The sequence below is a fragment of the Martes martes genome (genome assembly GCF_963455335.1).
Source record: "Martes martes genome assembly, chromosome: 10".
NCBI lineage: Eukaryota > Metazoa > Chordata > Mammalia > Carnivora > Mustelidae > Martes > Martes martes.
This window is the reverse complement of record NC_137898.1, coordinates 94,685,438-94,712,257: the sequence shown is the minus strand read 5'-3', so window position 1 is coordinate 94,712,257 and position 26,820 is coordinate 94,685,438. Positions and strand designations below refer to the sequence as shown.

At 50.5% G+C, this 26,820-nt stretch overlaps 1 protein-coding gene across 3 annotated transcripts in view; it reads right to left on the bottom strand.

The window, feature by feature from the left end:
• Positions 1-26,820, bottom strand: part of KIRREL3 (kirre like nephrin family adhesion molecule 3) — a gene marked incomplete at both ends in the record, with an annotated part of 532,903 nt that overhangs the window by 98,403 nt on the left and 407,680 nt on the right. For 2 of the 3 annotated variants that reach the window (XM_080817608.1, XM_080817610.1), the window contains one exon: positions 23,036-23,113. The exons of the other annotated variant lie outside the window; for it this stretch is intronic. In XM_080817608.1, coding sequence (XP_080673734.1) covers positions 23,036-23,113 — 78 coding nt within the window. The remainder of the gene's footprint in view (positions 1-23,035; positions 23,114-26,820) is intronic. 3 annotated transcript variants of the gene reach the window in all.

The following is a 26,820-nucleotide window of genomic DNA, read 5'->3' as shown; positions in this document are numbered from 1 at the left end:
CTGACTTCAGCTCGGGTCATGATCCCAGGGTCCTGGGATCGAGCCCTGCATCGGGCTCTCTGCTCAGTGAGGAGCCTGCTTTCCCCTCTCTCTCTCTGCCTGCCTCTCTGCCTACTTGTGATCTCTGTCTGTCAAATAAATAAATAAAAAATCTTAAAAAAAAACCAAAAACAAGCAGAAAGAAGACCTAGTGGACCCATGTGCATAGTGGTCAGGGTCCTTAATGGCAGACTGAGGTCACTCACCCCTGCCACTCATAATTGCCAGCCCCGATCTTTTGGGGACACCTTCCAGTACTTGAGTGTCCTGAGTCTGTTGTCACCCCTATGGATGTAGGTGTTTGTGCCTCTCCCCCAGTCACTGACCAGGTGTTCAGGTGGTTCTGTGGCAGGGGCTAGAGGGAATACGCACGGGGTCAGCATGGGCTGGTGCCAACGGCATGAGATTTGGGGTTAGAGTAGCTGAAAAGAGAAGGCCCAGTGCAAACCAGTGCAAACCTCCCTGGGCAGGGTGCTGATGTCTCTTTGTCCCTGACATCATTCTCTCTCTATCTGTGCTCAGAGGTCAGATCCGAGGCAGTTCAGGGCTGGTACGCGGGTGTGCCTTCTTCCCCCCACCCCTAGACAGGGCACTTTGGCCAAGGCTTTGCTCTAGCAGCAGGTTGAGGGGCGGAGACCACTGCCCTGAGGGTTAATCCCAGCCATTCCTGGACAGGAACTAGGCCGCCTGGAATGCTTGCCTGGCTTCTAAGTGCTTTGCAAAACCATGTACATAGTCACCCTTGTCGTGCTCCTTCAGAGGGGGAGAGAGCTGATAAGGGCGCAGGGCCCCCAAAAGTCCGAGTGATGCCCTGGGGATGCCCAGCGGGTCCAGGAGCAGGCAGAGCGAGGACTTCTCTGGTGCCCTGGGGACGCACCCACCACCACCCCTGTGCCAGAGCGCGGGGCAGCACAGCTGAAACCCTGCCTGCTTCAACTCCCAGGACATTCGGCAAAACTTATTGAGAGTGTGCGGATGGCCACGTTTGACTGGAAGTCACTAAGCTACAAGGGAGAAAGGGCTCAGTCTCATCAAGAGGTCACATAAAGTTCTTTTTGGGTTTGAGAAAGGTCTGTTGCAAGCAGGAGGGCTGGAGGGAGGAAACCTAGAGGTTTCACGGAGGAGGAATCATGATATGGGGAATGCAACGGAGGAGAGATGCCTTTCTGGGTTAGGAAAAACATGCAAGTGAAGGCATGAGTGACGAGTAACCTGAGGGACCTGCTCTGAGTACCTGCCAGGACCTGGATCTTGGAGAATGGAAAGCACACAGGGTCAGGCAGGCCTGGGATGGAGCTCTGGCCCGGTCACTAGCAGTATGACCTGGGGCACGTTCCTTACCCTTATCTGAAATGGGAGTGACACACCTATCTCGCACAGCCGTGGGGAGAGGACTCATATGTCAATGATCCTGGTACACAGATGCGTTTCCTAAAGGGTTGTTCTTATTTTCATCACCATCCATGAGTCCTTCCTGAGCCCAGGACCACTAAAAATCGGGCCACACTCTGGAGCACCTGAGTGGCATGGTCGGTTAAGTGTCTACCTCTTGGTTTTAGCTCTAGCCGTGATCTCAGGGTCATGAGATCCACCTCCACATCTGGCTCCAAGCTGGGTGTGGAGTCTGCTTGAGATTTTCTCTCTCTCTCCCTCTTCCCCATCAGTCCCCCTCCATTTCCCCTCTCTCTAAAATAAATAAATAATAATAAAAAAAAAAGTGGGGCCACATAGCACCTGGCATGAGGGATCCCAGGAGGCTTTGGAAATGGGAAGTTGCACCGATTAGAATCGGCTCCTGCCCGTGGGTCTCGAGGGTGAGAGGGAGCCTGTGGGACCCCCTGTAGCTCTGCCATTGCCACAGCCCCAGGCCACCTCAGTCTCCTGAAGCTTCCTGGTCAGCCATGCAGAACAGGCTCAGTGTTGCCGTCTGCTCTGTTATGAGTGACCAACTGGGGAAGGCTTTAAGAATGCTTGTACGCGGGATATTTACTGCCAGCTTTTCCCCAGCCTGGAGGACGCAAATTTCGTCTTATGAGATTAAGGAAAGCTACCCTGCTCCCGAGAAGCAAGCAGATGGCAGCAAGGGAGGGGGAGGAAGGAGCTGGCTCAGAGGCCCCCTAGCTGACACCAGAAGACGCCCGGCAGAGTGGGACTGGGCCAGGGCAGGACGACTCAGGTCATACCCAGAAACCCAAGACGTGACTTCTGCCATTTTCCTGCTGCTCAGCCCAGGACCAGCTCCTAATGCAGAAGAGTGAGTTTTGGGAGAACGTCTTGTCATGACCTACTCCGGGGAGCGGGACCTGGGGGTGATGGGATTGTGCCCGAGCAGACTGACTAAGACAACTGATGTTTCTGGAGAGTGAGAGAATACCAGCAATGGTGCCAGCCGTGGGCAGGAGCAGGTCTCCCCCAGCATTTCCAGGACCCCTGGCCAGGTGTGGGGAGGCAGACAAGAGACGGATCTATTTTCTGGGACAAGGAGCTTAGAGTCTGGAGGAGACAAACAGGCTCACGAGGAACCAGAATTCCTGGCATCACACAACCAGTGCCCAAAGTGAAGTATAAAGAAAGTCCCAAGGAAGAAGGATGCTTCCTTCAGAGGGAATGAGGGAAGGAGTCCCAGAAGGGTTGGCCTCTGACGTGCCCTTGAGGCTAACGGATAGGAGGGCAAAGAGGGAATGTTCCCGGAGATGGGAAATGGCGTAAGTAGCACATGGAGGTCGGAACATGCTCCAGCAGTAAGAGCTGAGGCCACGTGATCTCGGCTGGATCTCTGGCTCTGCCATTACGGCCGTGTGGCCCCTGGGCACATTCCCCAGGCCCTTTGCACCTGACTTTCCCCACCAGGAGAGTAATCAGTGCTTGCTGGGTTGTTTGTGAGAATGACATGGGGCATTTCATGTAAAGTGCGCAGAGCCCTGCACGCCCTCAAGGGGATTGTAAAATACGTTGATGGAGAGGGGCCCCAAATCCCCAGGAGAAGGTATCCTGGGGGTAGTTGGCTCCATGGGTCTGGAGAAAGCTGGTGTGAATAACTTATGAGCATTCATATCTCAGGTAGTAGGAGAGGTGGTTCTGCAATATGTCCTCTTGTCTGGGGCTGACTTGGGAATTCATCTCCAAATAGGGGAAGTCACTGATGCTAATGTGCCTGCCTAAGAGGGACAGGGTCGCTCCAGGCTGGACAGATTGGGAGCGCTGCCTTGGGTGGCACAGTTAACTGCCGCTGAGGTCTGCACAAGCTTAGAGCCCTGTTGGAATGGCCAGAGGTCATCTAACCCCATCTTCTTCCTTTGGATTGGGACTGGAAACACCAACAGAGAAGCCAGAGGAACAGGGCATGGGGGTGGGGTGGAAGAGGGGCTGTTGGTCCATTGTTTCTGCTAGACCCTCTGCCAGGAGAGAGACCTGAAGACACGTTCACCCTCCACATTACCATCTGCAGCCACTAGCAACTTGATTCTGATACACAGGTGAGGAGAAGCTTGCTGAGATGACCAACATTCCAGAAATTGCTCTGGAGTTTTGTTTGGGCTTACACAGGAAAGCCAGCCTGCTCCTCCCCGGGGCTGGATGTGGGGCAGGAATTCCAAGGGCAAGTTTTCCCGTCCTTGTGTCTTGTCTGAGCTGGGGGCACCCAGGTAGCCTGATTCTCCTGGTCTCACACACCTCTCCCCAGGATGCACACTCCGCCAAGGTTGTCCTGGACAGTGTGGGGCTTTAATGAAGAGCAATGGGGCTGGCCGCGGCAGGGTGATTCCAAAGTCACTATAAATCCTTTGTCTACCGATGATCAGCCCATGGCCCGGGCCAGAGCCTGCACTGTCCTCATTAGAGGCAGGCGGAGGTAATCCTCCATCCATTCAGCCAAGCTCTGGATGCCAAGAGGATACTGATAAGTGCTTCTGGAAATACTGGTGCATCAAACCTGGGAAGGAGCCCATCCATCCCTGCCTGTGGTCCTCCCTGCATCTGACCGAGATGGGAAGGGCAGAGCAGTGCATGGTTTGGTGGCAATGGTGGGGGAGGGTATGGAGGAGAGACGGGAGACACTCCGACAGCCCACGAAGGCTAGGAGCCAGGATGCCATCTCAGCCTTGCTACAAGCTGGCCATGGGGCCCAGGCAAAGCCCCTTTCTGTCTCTAAGCCTCAGGCTCTTTGTGTTCAGGAATATGTACTCCCTGAACCCTTGTTGGGGAAAGGCAGGGAGCAGTAGGAGAGAGAGAAGGGGATGCTGACGAGCAGGAGAGAGCTAAGTTATTAGAGTCTGAAAGGAAGTGTGGGCATTGGCTGTGGGCAGACATAGCTTATATGGTTACTTTCTTAGAGAGGATCAGGGTGGGAACCATTGGGAGGCAGGGCCGCGGATTGGCTAACTCCATGGTGTCCAGCATCTCTGTTCTCTTACCTTCCTCCCTCCTTCCTTCCTTCTTCTTCTTCTTCTTCTTTTTTTTTTTTTTTAAGATTTTATTTATATATTTGACAGAGAGAGAGAAGAGAGCACAAGTGGGGGGGGAAAGGCAGAGGGAAAGGGAGAAGCAGGCTCCCTGCTGAGCAATGAGCTGGATGCAGGACTGGATCCCAGAACCCTGGGATCATGATCGGAGCCACCCAGATGCCCCTCTGTTCCCTTTTCTAAGAGTTACTGGAAGGACACAGGAAGCTGTGTCCTCGCCCTGGGCACCCAGGCCCAAAAGGACGGAGCGGCCACCGTCGCTAGGAGCCAGGCAGGAATAGGTGCACAGCACGTGGGCGTGCGGATGTGTTCAGTAGGGCGCATTGCTAGGGAATCATGGTAGGCCTGAGTGTGTCGGCCTCCGAGTGCACGCTAAGAAGGTTGCACTTAATGAGAAATCATCAAAGGGTTTGACCCACATGCTCAGATCTGAGTTTTGGGGAAGATCACAGCGGGGACAGTGAGGAGGGTGGACCAAGGAGGATAATCTGAAGACGGGAAGACTGATCAGGAAGATTTTGCTGTCATCGGGGCTCAGGCTAAAGCCACACCCGTGGAAAGAAGAAAGTGGATTTGGGAGCCCCTTGGAGATAGAACTGGTAGGGTTTGAGAGGAGATGAGAAGGACGGAGGCATCAAGGTCTCCCTGGCCTGCAGGAAGGGGTGACAGGTGACCTGGGGGACTGTTTCTGTGCCAGGAGGGGAGGCATGCTTGGGAGGGGCAACACAATTGGTGTTGCTTCTGCCACCTCTGACCTGCGTGCCCTCGGGCCTGACTCTTCCCTTCTCCAGGACTCCCTGTGTGTACAATGCAGAGTCCAGACTCAATCTCTTAGGTCCCTCCCTTTCAGCCCTAAGGTTCTTTGTTCTGTTTTACCCAAAGTCTTATTTTTGGGTGGGGAGAACCCACAGCTGAGAAGAATACAACTGAGCGATGAGGAGGTAAAGGCAAATCTCTCAAGGACATTTGGTCTGTTTGAGGAAGATCCATGCCCTAATCCTCAAGTTTTTCTTTTTTCTTTTTTTTTTTTTTAAAAGATTTTATTTATTTATTTGTCAGAGAGAGAGAGAGAGAGAGCACAGGCAGACAAAGTGGCAGGCAGAGGCAGAGGGAGAAGCAGGCTCCCTGCTGAGCAAGGAGCCTGATGTGGGACTCGATCCCAGGACACTGGGATCATGACCTGAGATGAAAGCAGCTGCTTAACCAACTGAGCCACCCAGGCATCCCAAGTTTTTTTTTTTTTTTTAAACAAATATCTTTAAATAATCATTTTATTCTGGTATAGACCTTGCCAGCGGGAAAGTGTGCTAAAACGCTCATATGCATAAGAATCACCCGAGGTGGGGCCTCTGGGTGGCTCAGTGGGTTAAGCTCCCGCCTTCGTCTCTGGGTCGTGATCTCAGGGTCCTGGGATCGAGCCCCATGTTGGGCTTTTTGCTCAGCAGGAAGCCTGCTTCCCCCAACCCCGACCCTTGCCTGCCTCTCTGCCTACTTGTGATCTCTGTCTGTCAAATAAATAAGTAAAATCTTAAAAAAAAAAAAAAAAAAAGAACCACTCGAGGAACTTGCTAAAAATACACTTTCCTGGGCTCCCAGCCAGAAATTCTGAGATGGTGGGTCTGAGCTAGGCCCAGGAGTCTGCATTCTACAGCTCCCGGGGGCAATCCGGCCGCAGGTGGGTTTTAGTGCCCATTTGGGAGGCACCGTGGGATGCCTGGGGGAACTGGGTTCTTTCTGGTTTGGGGGAACTTGTCTTTCTGTGGACTTGGTCCAGCTGCCATTTCCCTCTGGGCATGCCATGTCTCCTTCGCCACTCCATGAGGTCGTTGGATGAAGTCAGTGATTGTCACTAATTTTTTTTCCCAGTGCATGCAATCCTATGCCAGTGGAACCCCATATGGAATGCCAGGGTGCGAGGTGGGTGGGGACAGGCTAGGTGAAACTTGAGGGGTCCCTCCAGCCAGTGGGCCACTGTGTAGGGGACCCCAAGGTCCCGCTGTGAAATGCTCAAGGTATCAGAAGGTCCTGTGCAGTTTCGATGGTTTCCAAGTGTTCCATGAAGAGCAGAGTGGCTGCTTCCCATAGAGGGATCCCAAAGCAGGCCTGGGAGCCAGATGCCCTGTGTGGATACTGCAGTCTGGTCTTGAAATGAGCTGCTTCTGTGCCACTCACCAGCCCTGCATCAGGGACAGCAACCCAGACATGGTATTTATAGAGAAACTATCTCATGGCTTCCGGAGTCGTTCCCAACAGGGAGTAGATCACCATGTCCCACATTTCTCCCTTCTTGGAGCCCAAAGACAACCAACTCGTAATTATGTTCGCTAATGGAGAGGAAGCAAGGGTGTGAGTAATCCAAAGTGATGGACGTTGCAAAATAATGAATAGTACTAAGTAACATGCCTTTTCAACTCCGGAATGCATTTCGGTATTCACGTTTGAATATAGATGCGTTTGATGTTCTGGGAATTTTTAATACTCAACAAAACAAAACCAAAGCCAGTGATGGAGCTCCCCCCTGCTGCCGACTCGGCCAGGTGCAGAACATCACCTCTGGTCCTGGCTGACAGCTGGAGGCGGGCCACCCTCCCCCCTCCCCAGCTTGCTGTGTTCACAGCTCGGCTCAACACCTTCCCCTAGGTGGGGACAGGGATATCAGCGGTTTCGCCTTTAGAGGACTTTCATTCCCTTCCGGATTCATGCAAATAAGAGCAAAATAAGAAGCTGTGAAATGTTAACAGAGGACTTCATTAAGCAATCTTGGTGATAGAGTTTGCCAGGCATGGGGACAATTTGCCAACAGATAATTGAGAGCTGACTATATATGTGTCCTAATTAAAAAAGTGATTCTTCGCACTGCCCTGGGACTCTGGGTCTCATTCTTTGGGTTGGTTAAGGGGATTAACCACAGCTAAGTCTTGCATGCACTTTACACTCCATGAAGAACTTCACATATGTTATTTTGCTTCTTCTACCCACACGATACCCCGTGGAGGAGGTTCTAATATCCGTCCTGGTGTGGAGACTTGAATGCCAAGACTCATCGCAGCGGTTGGCTCGATGTCCCACAGCAAACATACATCTCCCAACCCAGCCTGCCGCCACCTGACTGTGACCCTGGCAAGGGCTCAGATCACTTTCTCCAACCCTGAAAATGCAGCCGCGAACCAAACAACCAAACCAAACCAATTGAACTTGCCATTACTGTGCCTGTCTGATTGTTTGAAAGTGGACGTGTTGGTAAAGGAGAGATTTTGTGCTACGATCACCCTGAGAGGAAGGAGAGAGACTACATGCTGCTGGGAAGCACCCGGGATGGGCTGAGGGCTTTTCTTAGCTTCTAAGAGGCTTACACTGGGTCACTGAGCCCATCTCAGAAGACGAGCTAGTGGCGGGAATGAAGCCAGGCTCCCCTGGCTTCTCAGGGGAGCCTCTTGAAGCAGGGGGAACTCCAAAGCTAGCCATGATCACATCAACGGTACTGAGAGATAGAGAGGATCTCTTCTATTTTTTGGACTAGGAAACAGAAGCTCGGAGAGGTTAAGTAACCTGTCCAAGGTCATGGTGTGCATTGGAGCGGGCAGACTCTAGTTCTGTGTCTTGGTTTACTCCATAGTACCCGGTAAACCCAGAGCGTGTTTGAGCTTCGTGGTTTCCTCTTCAGAAAACAGAGACTGGCTACTGTGTCCTCCAGCTGCCCCCAGCTGTGCTCCGAAAACGGAGAGGAGCCTGACAGGACACCCGCTTCTTGCCTTGGACACAGGCTCTGCCCCACCTGCAGACCGCCGTCAGCCAGACAAACTTCTGACGCCCCCAGGCACCCCTGGGGCGGAGATCAGGTAGCCAGAACAAAAATTTAGGGCAAGAGTTGTCCACAGCTTGGCAGAGGCACAAGCATTTTTTATCTTTCCCTGCTGCATCCCCATTCAGAAGCTTTTTGCAAAGGCCCAATAGCCTTCTCGCTCGGTCCCGGGCTGGGGGAATAATGACTTCCATTCCCTGCACGGCTGGGGTCTCGCGCCTTTGCAATAGCCACCCTAGTGCTGAACCTCTCATCTGTTGTCCAGAAAGGACCAGCTAGTGGCTGGAGGGAGTCTTCCACAGGGGGCCATGGGACCGGGGGTTGGGGTGGGGTGGGCAGCGAATGGGAGCTTTCTCCAGGCCCCACTCGGGCCTGGCCCCCGGGACGTCTCTATCTCCCAGCCAGAAGTGCCACTAGATGTGCCGACAGCTCCTCTAATAGAAGAGTTACTCCTGGCTTCACTGGAGGGAACAGAGCAGCTTTCAAGCCTCCTCCCTTAAACGCAACAATATTTGGTAACACTTGGCGTCTTGGGGAGAGAATTCATGTCCGTAATTAGTTACTGTATATCACCGTTAGTACCCTGCTCAGGATTTACTGGGCAAATACCATTTAACTGCACAATAACTACAGGTCCTTGCTGCTTATTGGGTAATTTACTAAGGCTGGGGGAATGGGGCAGGAGGGACTCTGAATGGGAGGGATTGTAACCCCTTGAATCAAACTTTATGAGTTTGGGTTTGGCAGGGAGGTGGCTGCCGGTAGCCAGCTCTCACCGCTTTGTTTTGCAGAGCTGGCGGGCACACTGCTTCCTTCCCTTTATTTATTGCAGGAGAGGTCTGGGACTGGGGTCTGAGGCTGCCCGGAGCTACGGAGGGCCTTGTGGTAGAGAGGGTCTTTGGCTGAGCACAAAGGCACCCGGCAGGAACCCAGGCTCGGAGTCCTGGGAGCTCCATCCATCCTTGCCCGTACTCCCTCGTGGGGCCTCCTTCTGTTTCCGGGCCAGTGGGTGGGGAGCACACACAAGGAACTGTCCTTGGCTGGCAGGATCAAGATAATCCAAAACCCTCTCTTCTCTCTCAAGGGCCATGTTGGTTGGGAAGCAGCCATTCCTGGACACTTGGCTGTAATTCCCAGCCTTAATCTGCTTGAGCAGTCTGTCTTTGTTTGGCCACGGCACTGTCTAAACTCCTCTAACCTATTTAGACCACAGAGAGGGGAAGAGACACAATAATGAAAAACTCAACGTGCAACATTGCCTTACGCAATCTAATAAATTACTCGGTACCCGGCTGCCAGCTCAGACTAAGCCCAATATTGCCTGCAGTAATTATTTGGATCAAATGCAGTTTATCTGCTTCATATTTGTGCTTCTGTGCTCAGTGGTAACTTATAAATGTCATTGTGGTGTTTATTTGTTATAATGAAACTTAATGGCATTGGAAGCCAGGAGCAGAGCTGGTGGGCGGCGGGTTTAAAACAATCTCTTCATCTCTGGAGAAAGAATGAGCCAAGATAACACGAAACTGCCCTGTAGGGAAGAGATTTGCGGAGACGGTTGTGTCCTCACGCTGTGTGGTGGGCAGAGAGGGCCGGGGAAGATTTGGCTGGGTTTAACCCCGGTACTGCCCCATCTGATGCCTCTATCTTCTAAGGGTATTACAGGGGCGGGAGGTGTTCGATGTTCACACCACCCAAGAGGTGGCCCGGAGAAGAGATACAGGCTGCCCAGGGTCTTGGAGGAAAATGTCCTGTTGGAGGGGCTCGACATGAAAACCCCCAGGGTGACTGTATTATGGAGGACAGACGATCAGACGGAGGTTGGGCGGAGAGTGTGGGGGCAGAAAACAAAGGGAAGGTATCCTAGAGAGCGAACAGAGCAGGCTGCGAAGTTTTCTCCTTCGGGCAAGAAACCAGCCCCGGTGTTAGGAAGCACAAAGCACGGACGGACCGGGGCAGAGCTGGCAGGTGTTGGAAGCAGGGTTCCCCACCGGCTCTGCACAAGTACCATGGACGAGGATGGCGCATTTAGTGTAGAATAAAGGGTTTTGGCTTCTTACAGCTCTGGACCTTGCCATTTACTAGCCATCTGGCTTGGGGTGAGTTCTTTATGTTTCCCGAGTCTCACTTCCTCATGTGGAAGATGGGAGTACTAACAGATACCTCTCAGGATGGTAGTGAAGATCACAGGAGGTGATGTGTATGAAATGATGCACAGGGTGTTTTGCACACAGTAAATAACAAACGAGTGGCCACAGCAGTGACTGGCACTTAGTAGATGTTCAATAAACGTCCGTTAAGCGAATAAATGAGTAATGACACTTCCCACCCATGTGTGCTACAAGGCCCTCTTCCAAACAGCTGGGCTTGGATTGAGACCTCACGGCCGTGCAAGGCTGATCTTATTACCCCTGTTTTCTAGTGCGGACATGGCTATGGTAACTTGCCCAAGGCCGCTCAGGTGCTTTATGTGTGGGCATTGGCTCTTCTGTCTCCCAGGGCAGGACTATCTCCACCAGTCACCGGGGACAGACAGCGCTTCATCTCCACTGGGAGGCTGAGCTCCTCCCTCCTGCCTGGCAGTACCGCTCCCTGGAGCCTGACCACAGAGCCCTCGCGGACCTTCCTCGCTGAACCTGGTGGCAGAGGTAAGCCGGGGCCTTTCTGTCCATTTCATCTTAATACTACAGTTAGTGTTTACTCATGAAATATTCATTTTCTCCCCTTAGCGACATGCTCATACAAGGCTCCTAACATCATACATATGGATGAAAATTATTAGTCATTGTTATTTCTCCCACTAGCCGGTCCCTTCTCCTAGTACACCTCCTGTTTTGATCTCTGCAAAACGGGACTGAATTGAGGGTTTTAGCCTGGAACACTAATAATAATGCCTTGCATTTTATGGTACTTTATGCTTTCTCAAAGCACTAGCACGATCATCATGCATAGCTTCTCTTTGCAATATCCGCACAGGGGAAAGAGACTTGGCGCCCCAAGTATACCCATTTTGCAGATCAAAAAAAATAGGTCAAGAGAGGTCAAGGTCAAGGTCACACTCCTAGTCAGGGACCAAACTTATTTTTAAAGACATTTATTTACTTATTTATTTTTGTTTGACTTCTAATGCAATGTTCTTTGGAAAACAATGTGTTTGTCTCATGTAAATAACAACACCATCTTATTTCTATTGTTTTAGAGTTTCTAAAGCGCCCTCCCCACCCCAGCTATTTTACTGGTTCTCACAGGCAGGCTTGAGTTATTCTTATTTGACAAAACTCACACAAGTTGGTGGTGGATCTGCACCTTAAACCATCATTCCTCAAAATGGATTCCAGGGAACATTAGTCCTAAAGCATGTTTTGTAGTCAGATAAGTTGGGGAAACTCTGAACCATACACCCCTCTTGGTGGTTCACCACGCCCTTTGGCTTATTAGAATCTCTGAGACATTCTATAGGATGGACCTGTTCAGTGAGGGCTAACCCAGCTTCTCCCACTGTTATTTACCCGAGGCGGTTGTATTTCACCGAAAACCTATTATCCCGCTGTAGAAATGCTGCTCCAGGGAAAGGTGTATGCCGGGTCCCTCGTCCTCTTTCTGAACCAATGGGCTTTAGAGCAGGGCTGGGAGAGAAGAGGCTGGAGACAGGGTAGAAAAATCACGCCTGCGGGGCCACCGGAACTGACACACTCCCTCCCCAGACTTCCTCTCCTCCTTCCTGTACCCCCCGGGTGTGAATTCTAGATAATTCACTCCATATTAGGTATAGTGAGTCTGGTCTATTTCAATCTGGGGCAGGATTAGAGGGGCGCCTTGCTGGCTGACCGGGGGTCTGTGGGCAGCGCAAGGTGGGGGCATGTGGGAGAGAGTGGTTGGTGGCCATGGGCTGGGGGACGTCTACGTGGATCCACAACAGGAGCTCGGCCAGGTCTGCCCTTGCTGGTGAAAGAGGGAGTCACCCCACCCTCATCCCCCAAACACACAAAGCTCCCCCAGGCAGGGCAGAGATAAAGAGACCAGGATCCGAGTCTTTGTTTTACCAGGTCATAGCTGGGTGCCTTTAGGTAGATGACTTCATCTTTCTGAGCCTCTTTACCCTCAAAATGGAGTTAACACACCTAACTTGTAATGCGATGAGGATGACCTGATGTCAGTGTGTGGAAATGCCTCCCTAGCCCTGTGTCTTAGCAGCTTAGCTCCCCACCCTTCTCCTGGTTTCTCGGGGCCCCCCAATGTTACTCCAGGGAGAAGAAATGGCTTGCCCCATCTCTGTGCTCCACGAACATATCCCCGGTACATCTGTAGCTCTCCCATCACCCTGCCTTCTGCTAGTGTCTTCTGTGCGTGTCTTCCCACTGGACTCAAAATTCTCTGAGAGCTGAGCCGACTCCGTCAGTGGCCACCCTCCCTCTCTGTGTCCCCGAGGCCTGCCCACTTCAGGGCCCTAAGCTAACTCCTCATCTCTGGTTATCTGCAACCTGAGGTCTTTCTCTTGAGGCAAGGGTCCCTCTGCCTCCCAGACAGACCATGACACGCAAGACCCTTGCTTAGGGTTAGCTGCTGGCAGAAGCTGAGCGAAGATGAGGGCATCCTGGATGTGTCGTTCATCTCCGTGTCTCTCACAGCACGAGGCGCACAGTAGGTGTCTGGTAAATCTCTGAGTCGGACAGAGACTAGCCCATATGAACAGATGTAGGAGGAATGTGGTCCGGCAGGCTTGTTGGGGGTGGAGACCCTCTCCTCCCCCCCCCCCTCCCCGGGAGCCTGGGGCAGAATGGCTGCTCCCTTCCTCTTTTCTTTGAGGTCCTATTCTCTCCTCTCTACCTGCTCCGGCTGACTCTGGTCAAAGCTCTGGGTGCAGAGGACCAATGATCAGCCAACGTCCTTCCTCAGTGAGAGGAGAACAGCTTGGTGTAGGGTTTGAGATCCTTTCATGAATAATGGTCGAGAAGTGCTGTTCTTTAGTATGAAGAATAGTGGTTATTCCTGGCACATTTGACTTGGAGGTGGGGAGTATTACATTGCTCTATTTATCCCACACTCTGTACGCAGTTACTGAAACTGTCACCGTGTCCTATATTCCATAGGCCATTATGTGTATTTCAAACCATTATATAAATGGACTTGATTTGGTACTTCTGAATGTCATTAAACTCCTCCCATACCAGTAACAACACAGTTTCCATAGAAACTAATACATTTGAGAAGGGAAGGCGTTGGGAAGAAAGCAGATGGAACAGGGGGGGAAAATACGTCCGTCCGATTATTATTTCCAGAACGCGGGACCCAGTGATGTGACATGGGCCACTCTATGGAGATGGGGCAAGCTCCTTCAGGTTTTTATTGACTCTCCTTTGATAAAAGCCGTAGATAATTCATCTCAGCCTGAACCTGCTCATTCCAGCACACAGCTCTAAAAACTTTATGGCACCGCAGGCCATTAAACACGCTCATTTATTCAGACTCCTTCTCCCTGGGGAGGGGGAGGAGGGAGAGTCTCCGCGTTCAGCGGTGAAGCTTTTGAGGCTCGCTGAGGATGGGGGGGGGTGTGGAGGGAAGTAGAGAGAAGAAAGGAAGCCTCCTCAGGACACAGCAGGCATAGAGGGAGACCCCAGGATTCTGCCAGTGGCTGCCACCCAAGTCCTTGGGTTCCACGGACATCAGTGCATTTGGACAATAAAGCTGTAGGCACGTGGGGTTGCAGGGGTGTTATATTTAGAACCCTGAGAGCCTGGCTGAGGAGCTGCCCATGGCCTTCGTAGATAGCAAGTTTTCTATTTTTGCAAAGGTACAAGCATAGGTTGCAATGGCTTCATAAGAACAGTTATGGGGCACTCCTGGGCCCTACTCACTTGGCCCATAGTTGGATTGGATTCCCTGTATCTGCTCCCCTAGATCCTGGGCGTAGCTGGTTACAGCAATTATGACATTGTATTTTAATGGCTGTGATAACCCTGGGGGCAGGGGCTGTGTCCCTACAGGTCAAGGGTGTCCTGGCACTGTGCGAGGTACAGACTTAGTGCAAGATGCATGGTTGGTGAGGAAGTGAGTACACATTACCACCGCACTTAGAAGGGTTCACATGTATTGGTACACGGTGGGGATATTGAGCCATCAGAAGAGGGTGTGGACCAGATGACCTCTGGTCCCTTCTGGCCTCGAGGACCTTTGATGATATGGTTCTAAACCGGCTCAGACTATACCTGATTTGAATCTAGATTTATCTGACTTCCAAGCTACAGTGCTTAACCATTAAGCATACTCACCACAATGTTAAAAGGAGAAACAGAATCAAAACAACCACAAAATTAACTTGGTATGAAATATATCTGGTCTCCTCCCAGTGGGGGGCAAAAGTTCTTGAGGACAGAGCTGTGTCCTGCCTCCCTGAGGCTCCTATGCCTGGCATAGTGCTGGGCTCATAGGGGGCAATGGCTTTACTCTGTATAAGGCACATCTAGATCAAAGAAGCCCCTCCCCTTCCTTTTCTCTTTGCTTCTTGTCTCTTTCAGAACATAGCCTCAACACATGTTCAGTGGGCAGACTTCCCTGATTGATCCACTCAACCCTGCCTCTCCCAGACTTGGGTCAGAAGCCCGGGTTTGAGTCTTGGCGGTGTGGCTCACAGGCTGTGGTAATTGGGACAAGTCACACGACTTTTCTGGGTCTCAGTTTCCTTGTCCCCATGTGATCTGTAAGTTTTCTTCTAGGGGTCCATGGTTCTCAGATCACCCAGTCCCAGCACCTTGGGAGCCACTGACCAGAGGCAGAGAAGGTCAATTTGCTCACTCTTCTTTCAATGTCTACTCTGTGCAAACATTATGCTAGGGTCCTGAGATATCCTGGAGACCCAACAGAGCTTACAGATTAGTAGGCAAGACAAGTATTAGTTAAAAAATAGCAATACGAACTTATATGTGCAGACTGAGCTACGAGGGACCAGTATAGACAAAGGTCCTGGGGCAGATGGGAGCATTCCTGTTTGAGGAGCTGAAAGAAGACTGTCTGGGATATGGTGTTAAGGGGGCAAGATGAGGCCAAAGAGGTAGGAAGGAACCAAATCATGTACAGACTCATAAAACATGCCAGGGGTTTTGGTATTTTTCCTGAAAGCAACATGAAGCCATTGAACTATTTTCAAGAAGACCATGACATTAGACTTGCATTTTGAATATTGCTCTGGCTGAAGGTGGAAAATGAACTGGGAGGGAAGGCAGGGGCATGATGGATGCATGGAACCAGTAAGGAGAGCACTTCTGTAATCCAGTGAGGAAGAGAGGTTGTGGGGACAAGGGCCATGGACGTGAGATGGACAAGGTGGATGGATACAAGAGATATTTGGGAGGTGACGTTTCTAGGTCTTACTGAGAACTGGATATGGGTAGGAGAGAAAAGGAAGTTTGAAAAGGGGCTTGGCAGGGTCTGTGGCCTACGGGCCCCCAGCTTGCCTTAGATAAGCAGGTTTCCCACTAGGAATGGTGGCTGGAACGAGGCCCGGGAAATACTGGAATTCTCTATCAGATCGCGGAAGGAGAATGGAAATGGTGGGTCCCCTGTTCCAAGACGCCAAGTGAATTAAATAACAATCATAAAGTGCCCTGGAAATCTGCGTCTTGTCATAAATAATAAACAGGGACGTTGTACAAATAACCAGCTTTGCAGCCCCCGTGGAAGGAAACACATCAGTAAGAAAAATGAAATAAGAAAAAATGCACCCCAAAGCCCCAACTAACAAAATGAGAGTATTAGCTAACATCCTGGGGGCTCTTGCAGGCAGTGAAAGAGTGGTCTCTGGAAATTGTAAGCCCTTAGTGTAAGCCAGGCCGCTATGGTTGCTGCTGTCAGAGTGGCAGGGGTTCACGGGTCATCGGACCCCTGCTCGGCTGAGGCAGCCGAGGACCCTGGGCCAGGGTCCTGCTTCTCCTCTGCTCCTTAAAAAGCACAGCATGTCCCCTAGGTCTGCTCGACCCCCTCCCTGCCCCCCAGGGGACAGCCGACACGGGCCTGAACTCCCTCTCAGAGGGCAGACAGGAAAAAGAAACACAGATCTGCCTTCCCTGTAAGGTTGCCAAGCAAAGCCAGTCAGTCAATTTCCTGGTACTGGTTCCTTTGGTGACAAAAGCATTTAAAATTAGGGGATGAGTGGTGAGAATAGGGTGTGGGCAGGGTGTTTAAAGCCGAGATAGGATTTAAAAAAAAAGATTTACCCATCCATTTATTTTAGAGAGAGAGAGAGCACGCGCATGTGCGAGTCCGTGACTGCGGGGAGGGGCAGAGGGAGAGGGAGAGAAATCCTCAAGCTGGCTCCTCACTGAGCGTGGAGCTCAACACAGGGCTCTATCCCAGGACCTGAGGATACCCCAGGACCCAGGATCATGACCTGTGCTGAAATCAAGAGCCAGACACCCAACCAACTGCAACATTCAGATGCCCCGAGCCAAGTTAGATTTTGGAATCATCACATTTTAAAGGCTTACAGATGATTGTATCCAACATTATTTGAATTTTATCCACAAGAAGGTTGACATCTGGATGTTCAGGGACTTGCCCAAGGTCACAGAGCTGACCCCTTACTTTTAGCTTACTTTTAGGTGTTCCTTCCACTACACTGGTGGGGCACCTCTTTCTCTTATCAGCTCTGTGGGGGAGAGGTAAGAAATTGGGGGCGTTTTGACCCATTTCTGTGGACTGGGGAACAGGGGTGCAGAAAGAAAGGATAGACTCCACGCCGTCAGCAAGAGGTCCAGGAGCAGGTGCCTGGGTCCCATCCTCCCAGAGCTCTGGCTCGCGCACACGGGTGAGACGGGAGGACAGGCCGTGTGATGGAGGTGTATGTGCAGAGTTTGGACTGGGAGGATGGAGCTGCCCAGGAGCTGCAGGGCGTACATACAAGAGCCTGTAGGGGGCCTGCCAGCTGTGGATCCCGCATTCTCCTTCCAGGACGCTGGAGCCCCTCCCCAGGAGACCCAGAGGTCTCCAGTGAACTGAAACTGCCTTGACTAATCACTTGCATTTGTTTCTTCCTGGGAAGATGAAAACCACTGCACTGGCAGGCATTTCTGCTTTCCCTTCTCTGCGCCGCGATGCGGAAGGTCCAGGAAAGCTGCCGCCCCTCCAGATGTGTGGCCGGAGAGGGCACCCCTGTGGGGAGACAGGAGAGCCTCCCGCGAAGGCGCACCTCGGCCTCAGAAAGCTAGCAGGGAGGGAGGCCAGGGCTCCCTCCTTCTGCTCCATTCAACTTCCTCTTCCTCATTTCCCCTTCTTGACAGTCCTAGGGGCTAACAGAATTTTCTGGTTCCTGAGACATGATCTTCCCTGACCTAGTTCTCTCACTCCAGGCCTCACACCACCGAAGACTTCTGTGTCCTGCCCCCTCTTCCCCCAGCCCCTTCCTCTTGCTCTGCATTTGCTCTGCAAACCAAACCAAGGTGAAGTGTTACCGGCTTCCCTTCTGTTCACGGTCTGAGCCTCCTCTTTCAGAATTCCAAGAGCGCCGGACCGGATGTCAGGACACCTGGAATATTGGTCCTGGCTCTTCCGGGACCACAATTCCGGGACCACTACCAGCTCTTTCTGGCTGCTTCCTATGGACCTGAGGCAAGTCATTCATTGATCCTGGGCCTCCCTGAGTTGGCAGATTGTTCTGTAACTGCTAGGCTTTAAGTTCTAACATAGAGGAGTACAGAGCTTTTCGAGGGGCAGGCAGACCCCCTCACCAGATACCATGTGAGAGCTTTCTATTCCCCCTGTGAATAAGATCAGCCCCGGGCAAGCAGTGTGCATGGAGAAGGTGAGTGGTTCTGGGAGCTCCAGGAAAACCGGGTAATTGAGAAGAGCCAAGAAAAGGGATGGGAATATAAGGGTGTGTGTGTGTGGGGGGGGGGGAATGGGTGGGTAGGATGAGGAAACAGTGGAAACAGCTCCCCGGTAGACCCGGTGGGACATATCTGTCTGGAGATGCCTCAAGAAGGTGGCCCAGCAGTGGACGGGGTGAGGAAGGAGAGGTAGTGTGGAAAGGAGGACGACCCACCTGTGGGAACATTCCCTCTGCTGACCTGCTTGGGTCCTGGCATCGAGGAAGGCGCTCTTGTACCAGGATAGAGGGGAAGGTGAGAGGGGGGACTTAAGGAACTGCTGGAGATGGGGACACTCACTGTGTGCAAGGCTCCATGTCAGTTTACGCTGCCTGATGGTTCTTTTTCCCAAGACCCACCTGGCACCTGTGGATGGCTTTGTGCATTCTTCTGTTGTGCACTCAGGGCACTAATTAATTACATGAACTAAAGTTGATGGACTACTCTTTACATGTGAGACATCGGGCTCATGCCCAGGGATAGGCGAGGAAAGGAGGGAGCAGCATCTTCGCCTTCCTGATGGGACAGACAGTCTCATCAATGATCACCAGTTAGAGTAACTGCCATAAAATAAATAAGCTGGCTGCCGCGATGGTGTATCATGGTGCGGGAAGAGGGGTACCTAATTCAGGTAAGGCGGTCAGGCAGTGTTTCTCTGTGGAGGTGACCGTAGCACGGAGACATACCCGTGTGTTTTAATTGTGAGCTCCTCGAGGGCAGGGATTAGGTCTTATTTACTTTGAAAGCTCCAGCGCTTAGAACACTGTCTAGCATTTGTTATGAAAATCAGGATAATTTTTGTGGTAGGTATTCAATGAACTTTTGATGAATAAATAAATGGTCTCCTCCCAGCAGTTCCTATTTAAAGCACCGTGTACTTCATTACATGGAGACAATTATGTCAAACACGCCTGATATTCTTATGCCTGATCTGTCTTTATTTCTTCCTCTCTCGTCTGCCTTTCATTGATTTTTGTTTGTGTCTCCATTTGGTGCCTCATATGTGTTGAATCCAAACAGGAGAACACACACACACACACACAAACACACACACACACACACACACACACATACATTCACACATGCAAATACGCACACATTACCCACCACCTCTATTCCTGCAATGCTGCGGATTCTATCCTAGAAGCTATTACGAGCTCCTGAATAGAGCAAACCTCTCATTGACTACACATGCCTCCTTAAATGACCTTTGGATAGTGTTTTCTTTTTATTGCTTTGTGAAGTTTAACAGCGCCGATTGTGATTACTCTAGCTTATGATAAACCCCAGATCTATAAAAACTCCTGTTCATTCATTATTTTTTCTCTTGCTCCTTCTCAAGCTGTTATTATTATTATTTTTTTGAATGTAGTGAGGAGTAGGGGGTGGGAGGAGGACGAGGGAAATAAAAATACACCAACTTAACAAGGAAACAGGTGAAATAGGGGACCGCTTCTCCTCAGGTGACAGACACCCGATTAGACACTGTTAAACAGAACAAATATGCTTTCATACAGAACAAGTCAGTCTTTTATATTTATTCTAAATTAGAAATATAATGGTTACCACCTTATCTTTAATGGAAGAAGCAGCTAATTGTTCCAATATCTCACTAATTCCAGCATCTGGGAGAAAATTATTTTTTACTATTTTACCAATTGTTCAATTTATACCTAGGTGCATAGTGCAGCATGGACAGACATTTCTGTTTCTTGATCTATGTCATGGCTGCTATTCCAGTTCAATTATTAATATGTGGAAGTTATAATTATTTTGAGTATGGTATAAGATAATTATAAGCCATAAAACAGCTCCCCATGCTCACTGATACCTCTTCTTCTCTGCAGACAGGCTGGAGTTTGGGCTTATGAGTTTTAGAGAGAGCAACACATATATGATGGGGGCACTTGGGGTCACAAGACACTGGAGTGGGGGCAGAGGAGCCTTCCCCACCCCTGCAGGTCCTCTCCATTCTCCATAAGCATCTCTCCTTCTGTCCCACTGTCTCATCCACCTCCTATCTGGTCTCCTGTTTGCTAGCCAAGATTTGCAAACACATCGTCTGCCATGGTTTAGCTTGCATGCTATCTCCTCGTCTCCTTGTTTACCCAGCGGCAGCTCCTGCCGGTGTCTGGTTGTGTTCTTATGCATGAATCTTGGTGTTGGGGCAGCTGGGAAGTGTGACAGCCACAGGCAAAGAGGAAGGCTGGGGTGGGGAGTTAGCTGCTCTGTTACCCCTTGGCCTTGACCAATGCCTCCATTCCCTCCCTCTTTCTGAATACCCTGGTTTATTCTTAATGGGTCTACCCTCGGGGAAGGATTTTGGCAAGGGCTAAGGCACCTGGGAATCACTCATTCTTAACCAAGCTGATCACAGTCAGTTGAAAAGAATAACACATTGGTTTGGATTGCATGTGTTTGGAGAAGGGGTTCAGAGAGAATGGGCATTGTTTTGGTATCTTCCCATTTTATTTTTATTTTTTTAAGATTTTTACTTATTTATTTGACACAGAGAGAGAGAGATCACAAGTAGGCAGAGAGAGAGGGGAAGAAGACTCCCCAAAGAGCAGAGAGCCCGATGTGGGACTCGATCCTAGGACCCCGAGATCATGACCTGAGCCGAAGGCAGAGGCTTAACCCACTGAGCCATGCAGGTGCCCTGGTATCTTCCCATTTTAACAGGAAAACCTCTTTACAATGTCATCTTAGTTAAGTTGTTGTAGAAAGCAAAGCTAACTGTCTTCAGAAGTAATCAGATCCTGGTCTTGGTTCCAAGTCCTACTATAGTCTCCCTCCCCTGACTCCCTTCCTTCCCTCTTTACTTAAACAGTATCTACTCTCTACTTAATCTTAAATTTCTTTTTCCTACCATTTTCCGAATCCCTCATTCAGTATTACCATTACAACTTTCTGTTATGGCAAATGCACTGAGACCCCATTTCTATGTTAAAGCTTCTAACACCCAACATGACTATATTACAAGATAGGGTCTTTACAAAAGTAATGAAGGTTAAAGGGAGTCATAAGGGTAGAGCCCTGATCTGATAGGATGATTGTCCTTATAAGAAGAAACACCAGAGATCTTGTTCTCTCTCTCTGCCAGGTGAGGACATGGTGAGAAGGCAGCCATTTTCGAGCCAAGAAGAGAGCTCTCACTAGAACCTGACCATGTTGCTACCTTGATCTTAGGCTTCCAGTCTTTAGAACTGTGAGAAAATAAAGTTCTGTTGTTTAAGCCATCCAGTCTGAGGTATTTTGTTATGGCAGCCTGAGTGGACTACTATACCCCTCCCCTAGCCACCTGTGAAAGGTTGGTTGGAGCAGGGTTGTTAAATCGTGTTCATCAGCCTTGTGATGGGATTATTTTTTAGGCCCCAGGATCTGCAGTCAGTGTCCTTCTCCTGGGTCAGACACTTGGAGCTTGAGGTTGCAAATCCAGCCCAGCTCCTGACGTTTTGGCTTCCCCGATCCCCGTGAACCTCATTTTCAGCTTCTCTAATGAGCAACGCCAGCATGAGAATGTGTCTATTCAGCACCACGGACAGAGGTACCCTGTCAATTCCCACAAATTAGGAGTTACTGCTTAGCCCTCTCACACAGGTGATGCTGGGAAGGGAGGAGGTAGGCTGAGCAAGAGAAAAGTCAGGGAGGAAGACCACCTGGCAGGATGCAGACAGCGCAGCCCCTAAGCCGTGGCTGTGCTCAGCCAGAGGGCTCCTACAAATGAGAAGTGCCTTCTCGAGGCTAGTGCCTTCTCACACAGATGGGTTGCAAAATGCAGGAGGGGCTACTCCTTACGCTTAGTTGTGTTGGCCTGGCTCTTGTGGAATTGTCACTCAGTGGGTGCTGGCCACAAACCTACAGATGGCAAGGTGTTAGGTCTGGGGAGCCAGGTGCTGGTGTCATGGACTGTGGGGTGGGAGAAAAGCCAGCTGAGGAGGAATGGGAAGGGGGCGTCAGAACTTTGGTATAACTTTGGGGATAGTGGTGATACAGGTGAGCTGCCTCCTCCATGCCTGGAATGGCAATGAGGGTACAGGGGATCAGGCCTTGGGAGGGGAGGGGCCCAGCTCCTGGCAAGCTGTGCTGGTGGGGAGCCAGGGCTTCATTTGTTTGACTTTAATGAATAAATGGCATCCCCAGCCATTGTTTCTCTACTTTTGAGTCCTGACAAACAGTCTGTGGCATCTGATGGAGAGGGTTATTAGCTGCACGGAGACAGATGGTTGGGGATGAGGGGATTGGCTCTTTATTATAACAGGTCCACAGGTGACAGCATTCCGTTTACTTCCCAGCCTCCATATCAATGTCAATCCCTTTCTGTTGCCTTCTGTGATTCAGTCAAGCCCCAGAGGAAAGACCCAGAGCAAGAGGAAGGCAGAATGGCCCATGAGTAAGAAAGGAGAGGTAGGGCCAGTGGAGTTGGGAAAGAGGGCAGATTTCCCATTGTAAGTTCTTTGAAAATAAAAACCCTGCCTTATTCTTCAGTATTTTCCCAAGTGTCCTGTAAGGGGCTGTTTATTCAATAGGCGTTCAAAAAATGTGAGTGATAGAAGAGAAAGGTAGAGAGGTCTGGATTAAAAAAGATAATAGAAGCAGATTTAATTGTGCTGGGTGAGTGGTTGGGGAGCAAAGGTAGGGAAGAGAGAGAAAGAGAAGTAGAGGACACAGAGGGGGTAGGAAGACAGCATGAGGAAAAGTGCTTAGGAATCAGCATACTGTGTTTCAGGCATTAGGTACTCTTCCCCACATTTCTATATAAAGAGTTTCATGGAAATTAAACAGCTCTGTCCACGGTCCCAGGTTCTTCTTCCCAGGACCAGAGTTGCAGGGCAACTCCCCATTACCCCCAAAAGGGTGGGCAGGTTCTCACTGACCTTCATTCATTCTTCGAAACTTGTCCTTGGCCATGTAGCCCAGCACCAGACAGCATCCTCTCTTCTGGAGGCCCAGCTCTGGAAGAAAAGCACAGGTGAATGAGTGGGGAATGGATCCGGTATCAGTGAAGGCCCCTTTTTGGGGGGTATGAAGCTGCTGCCCTCATAAACAGGGCTACTTACATAACATTTACATAGCACTTGCTATGATCTGGGCATCCTATTATGATCTGGGCATTCCTCATTTGATTCCCGCAATAACCCTGTGAGGTGCATACCAGTATTATCTCTATTTTATATCATCCCCATTTACAGAGGTATTAAGTAGACAGCCTTAGTTGGAAGAGCTAGCTGGTGGCAAACCAGGAGTTTGAATCTAGGCAGTATGGCTCCAGAGTCCATTCTCGTAACCACTACTCTACAGGTTAGTGAGGCTCTATAGCTCCCAGGCTTGGGGACTATGTCCACCTCATGCTGGGACTTTAGTCAGGCCTGCCAAAGGAGAGGCAGAATCTAGCGAGTGGTGTCTAAGATGGAGCAATGCAAGCAGACACAGAAGAGGGTAGTTTGGAGGAATGAAGAAGTGGTTGGGCGAATTTGGAAGAAGACACAAAAATGGAGGTAGAGGAGTCTACTTTTTGGGAGAGAATGAGTTTCTGGGTCTGGGGATTCCTGGACGATCTCATATTCAGGAACAAGGCAGTGCTGTCTTCAAGGGCTTATGAAGTGTGGACTCGGTTGAGCACGGAGCACAGGGGTTGGGATGGCCAAGAGATGCAAGGTGTAGATTCCGGTCCCACAGGACTTTGACACAACAGGGAAAAGCAAGGTGGAACAACAATTCTAGGTAGCAAAAGCGAGAGACTTTCTTTTTCTCACGCTATTGGATAAATGGGTGCCTGTTGGGTGTGGGTGTTGGACTGGAGTTACGTCTGCCTCAGAAGAAGGCTGGTATTCATCCCCTAAATCCTGGTTTGTCTTAAGCACCTTATGGGGTTCGAAACCATTCTACACCAAATTCCTCTTCTGACCCCCCCTGGTACCCCCTGAGGTCGGCAGACAGGTTATTGCTCTTCATACTATGCAAGGGAGAAATCCCAAATTCAAAGACACTAAATGACATCCTGGGATTATTTTAAACTCCTCACCCACTCCTCTTTGCTTAGGACTCCTACAAATGCGACTGCTGCTGAGGCAAATGGAAAAGAGGTAGGATTTCTGGAAAGGGCATGTGACTGCACTCCCTCCCAGGGCTTGCCACACTTTCTGGGCACCCAGGGGCTCCCTCCATGGGTCCCACAGGGAAGGAGGGTCCCACTGAGTGGTGTGTCATAGCAACTTCTCTCATGACACTGGGTGTTTCTCGGAGCCCGGGCCGGGTAGCATCTAGGCTGTTGGAGCTTAGACAGGGTGGGCTCATTTCCCCCTCCCTACCTCTCCATCCACCTCTTGTCACCCAGGTCTACCCTCCATGGTTTGCAGGATGAAAGGGCCCATGAGAAACAGATAAGTCAAGCTTAGGGGCTCTTGCCCTAGAGAAAAACAAAGCATGGCGGGCGGTGGCAGAATGCCACGGCCTTGGGAGGTTGCTAGCTTTGATCTCCCAATTCTTTAAAGGGGTTTATTAACTATCAGTAAAGAGCAGAGAAGCAGATCTGAGCGTGCCTTTTCCAAAGGCGCTCACTTCTCTTCCGTCCCCTCCACGCGAGCTCGTCTGAAGGCAGGGCCAAGCCAACCTCACTTCAAACAGCTTTACATCTCCCGCGCCCAAATTGATGATGTTAAGTTCCCTCATCCAAGGCCTTGGCCCTTTCTTCAAGGGCTCCTGCTCTGTTGAGGGCCCTGCGGATCAAAGCCCCTTTGATGTTTACTTACTATATTTGTGGATTCTTTCTAACAACCACCTTCAAGAGACAGGAATGCAGCCTGCCAGGAGGGGGCCAGCGGAAGTACAAGCTGTGAGGAGGCGCGCTGAGCTCCCGCGAACAATAGCCTCTTGCCCAAGACTCTGAGACTGTAGAGAAGCCTCGATGAGCTGACGACGGGCAGAGTCAACCAGCCCATTATAATCGCACGGGCATTGTTCATTGCCAGAAGGATACAACTGCTTACGGCTCTTATTATATTTCCATTGACTTCTTATGCCCATATAAAGCACATGAACAGGGATTCCTAATGAGAAAAGGAGCTGGGGTTCCTACATCGAGCCCAGGGGAACACAGGGTGGGGGTAGGGGGGCAGAAGATGTTAGATGGATTTAAGCCAAACATTCCTGTTGGTTTTGCTAGAAAAAACCAACAAGGAAATGGAGGGAGCATAATTCTAGAGATTTAGAGAGCGTGGTCGACCAGTTGAATCCAGATCATCTGTGCTGGCTGTCTCTACCACCCCAACTCAACCTATCCTTAGTCACATAATGCGTTGTCCGAGGAGAGAGTCCATATGTACAGTCATTATAAGAGTCTCACCGACCATGTTTGATTTTTGCAAATGAGCGGGAAAAGAATTTTTTAGAAACCTGATTAATAAAAGAAATGGAGGATGAGCAATTTCTCAATGTATCTGGCTCATTTAATTTGACACGTGTGGGTTAGTCTTAATTATTTAGGCAGCTGTATTACAAGGCGTTAATAAGCACACTGCAGACATGTACTGAGGGAGAGTGCTCTCCGACGGAGTCCTTACTGAGAAGTGGGGAGAAGCCACCGGGTTCTTTGCAAGAATGAGTAGGTTGGAGAATTAGTGAAGTGAGAATTAGATATCTATCCACATGTGAAAGCTTGGGATGTTCTTTGTAGAGATTTGTAGAGCTAAATTGGAGGTCACTGGGTCTGCATGAGGAAGCCGGCCAACGGGGCTGAAGTGGGGGCGGGGAGGAGACTGTAGGAGTCCAGGTGGGGACACGGTGTGTTGTCAAAGGCACTGAGCAAAGACAGGGCCAGGGGGAAGCAGGAAGCAAGCACTGTGTCTTGGGGCAACTCTACCTCATCAGACTAACCAGGCTCTTAGGGGAGAGATGGCAGAATGTGATACAAAAAACAGGAATCTTTCACTCTGTGAGCTAGACCAGGCGCCAGACTGCCTCCGTCCTTGTCACATGGCACTGGGACCGAAGGTGGAGTCAGATCATAGATGCCCATTTTAACAGCAAGATATCAGGGTCTTCTCCCTGGAGACCTTGGGGCTGCAGCCTTTGGCCGAGCACCTACCAGTAGCAGAAGCACCAGACGCACCAAAGGTGCCCATGGAAAATGATGAACGTGAATCAAGTCATCCTGGCTTACAAGGAAAGTTAATAGCAAAGGAGTCCAGGGTCACCTGCAGAGGGGCTGGGGAGGGTACTGTCTGAGGAGAGCAAAGGCTTAAGAAACACTAGCGTGAAAGGAAACATTTATGGAGAAAGCGTATGTTTCTTGGGGAGAAGGGTATGCACCCCAGGAACTCCAGGCGTCTAGACTGAGCGACAGAAGGGTCAGGACTCTGCCGTTTCCAGCTCTGAGTCCCTGATCCGGAGCACAGTGCCTGGCACCTGGCGGGAGCTCAGGGACAGTCTTTTGATTGAATGAAAGGGCCAACCACCGACTCTTGGGTTAATGACCCGCTCTCGCCTCCCCCAGGTCAGAACAAATCAGGTGGGCTGAGACGTGGCGCAATGGACTAAGTTAGGTGAGGGTGTTTGCCGAGTGTATGAAAGTTGTAATTCATTGGAAGAGAAGTCTTGGAAACGTGAGATTTCCTCTGGGAGGCGCAAAATGGGACGGATTTATAAATGGGACCATTTTCCT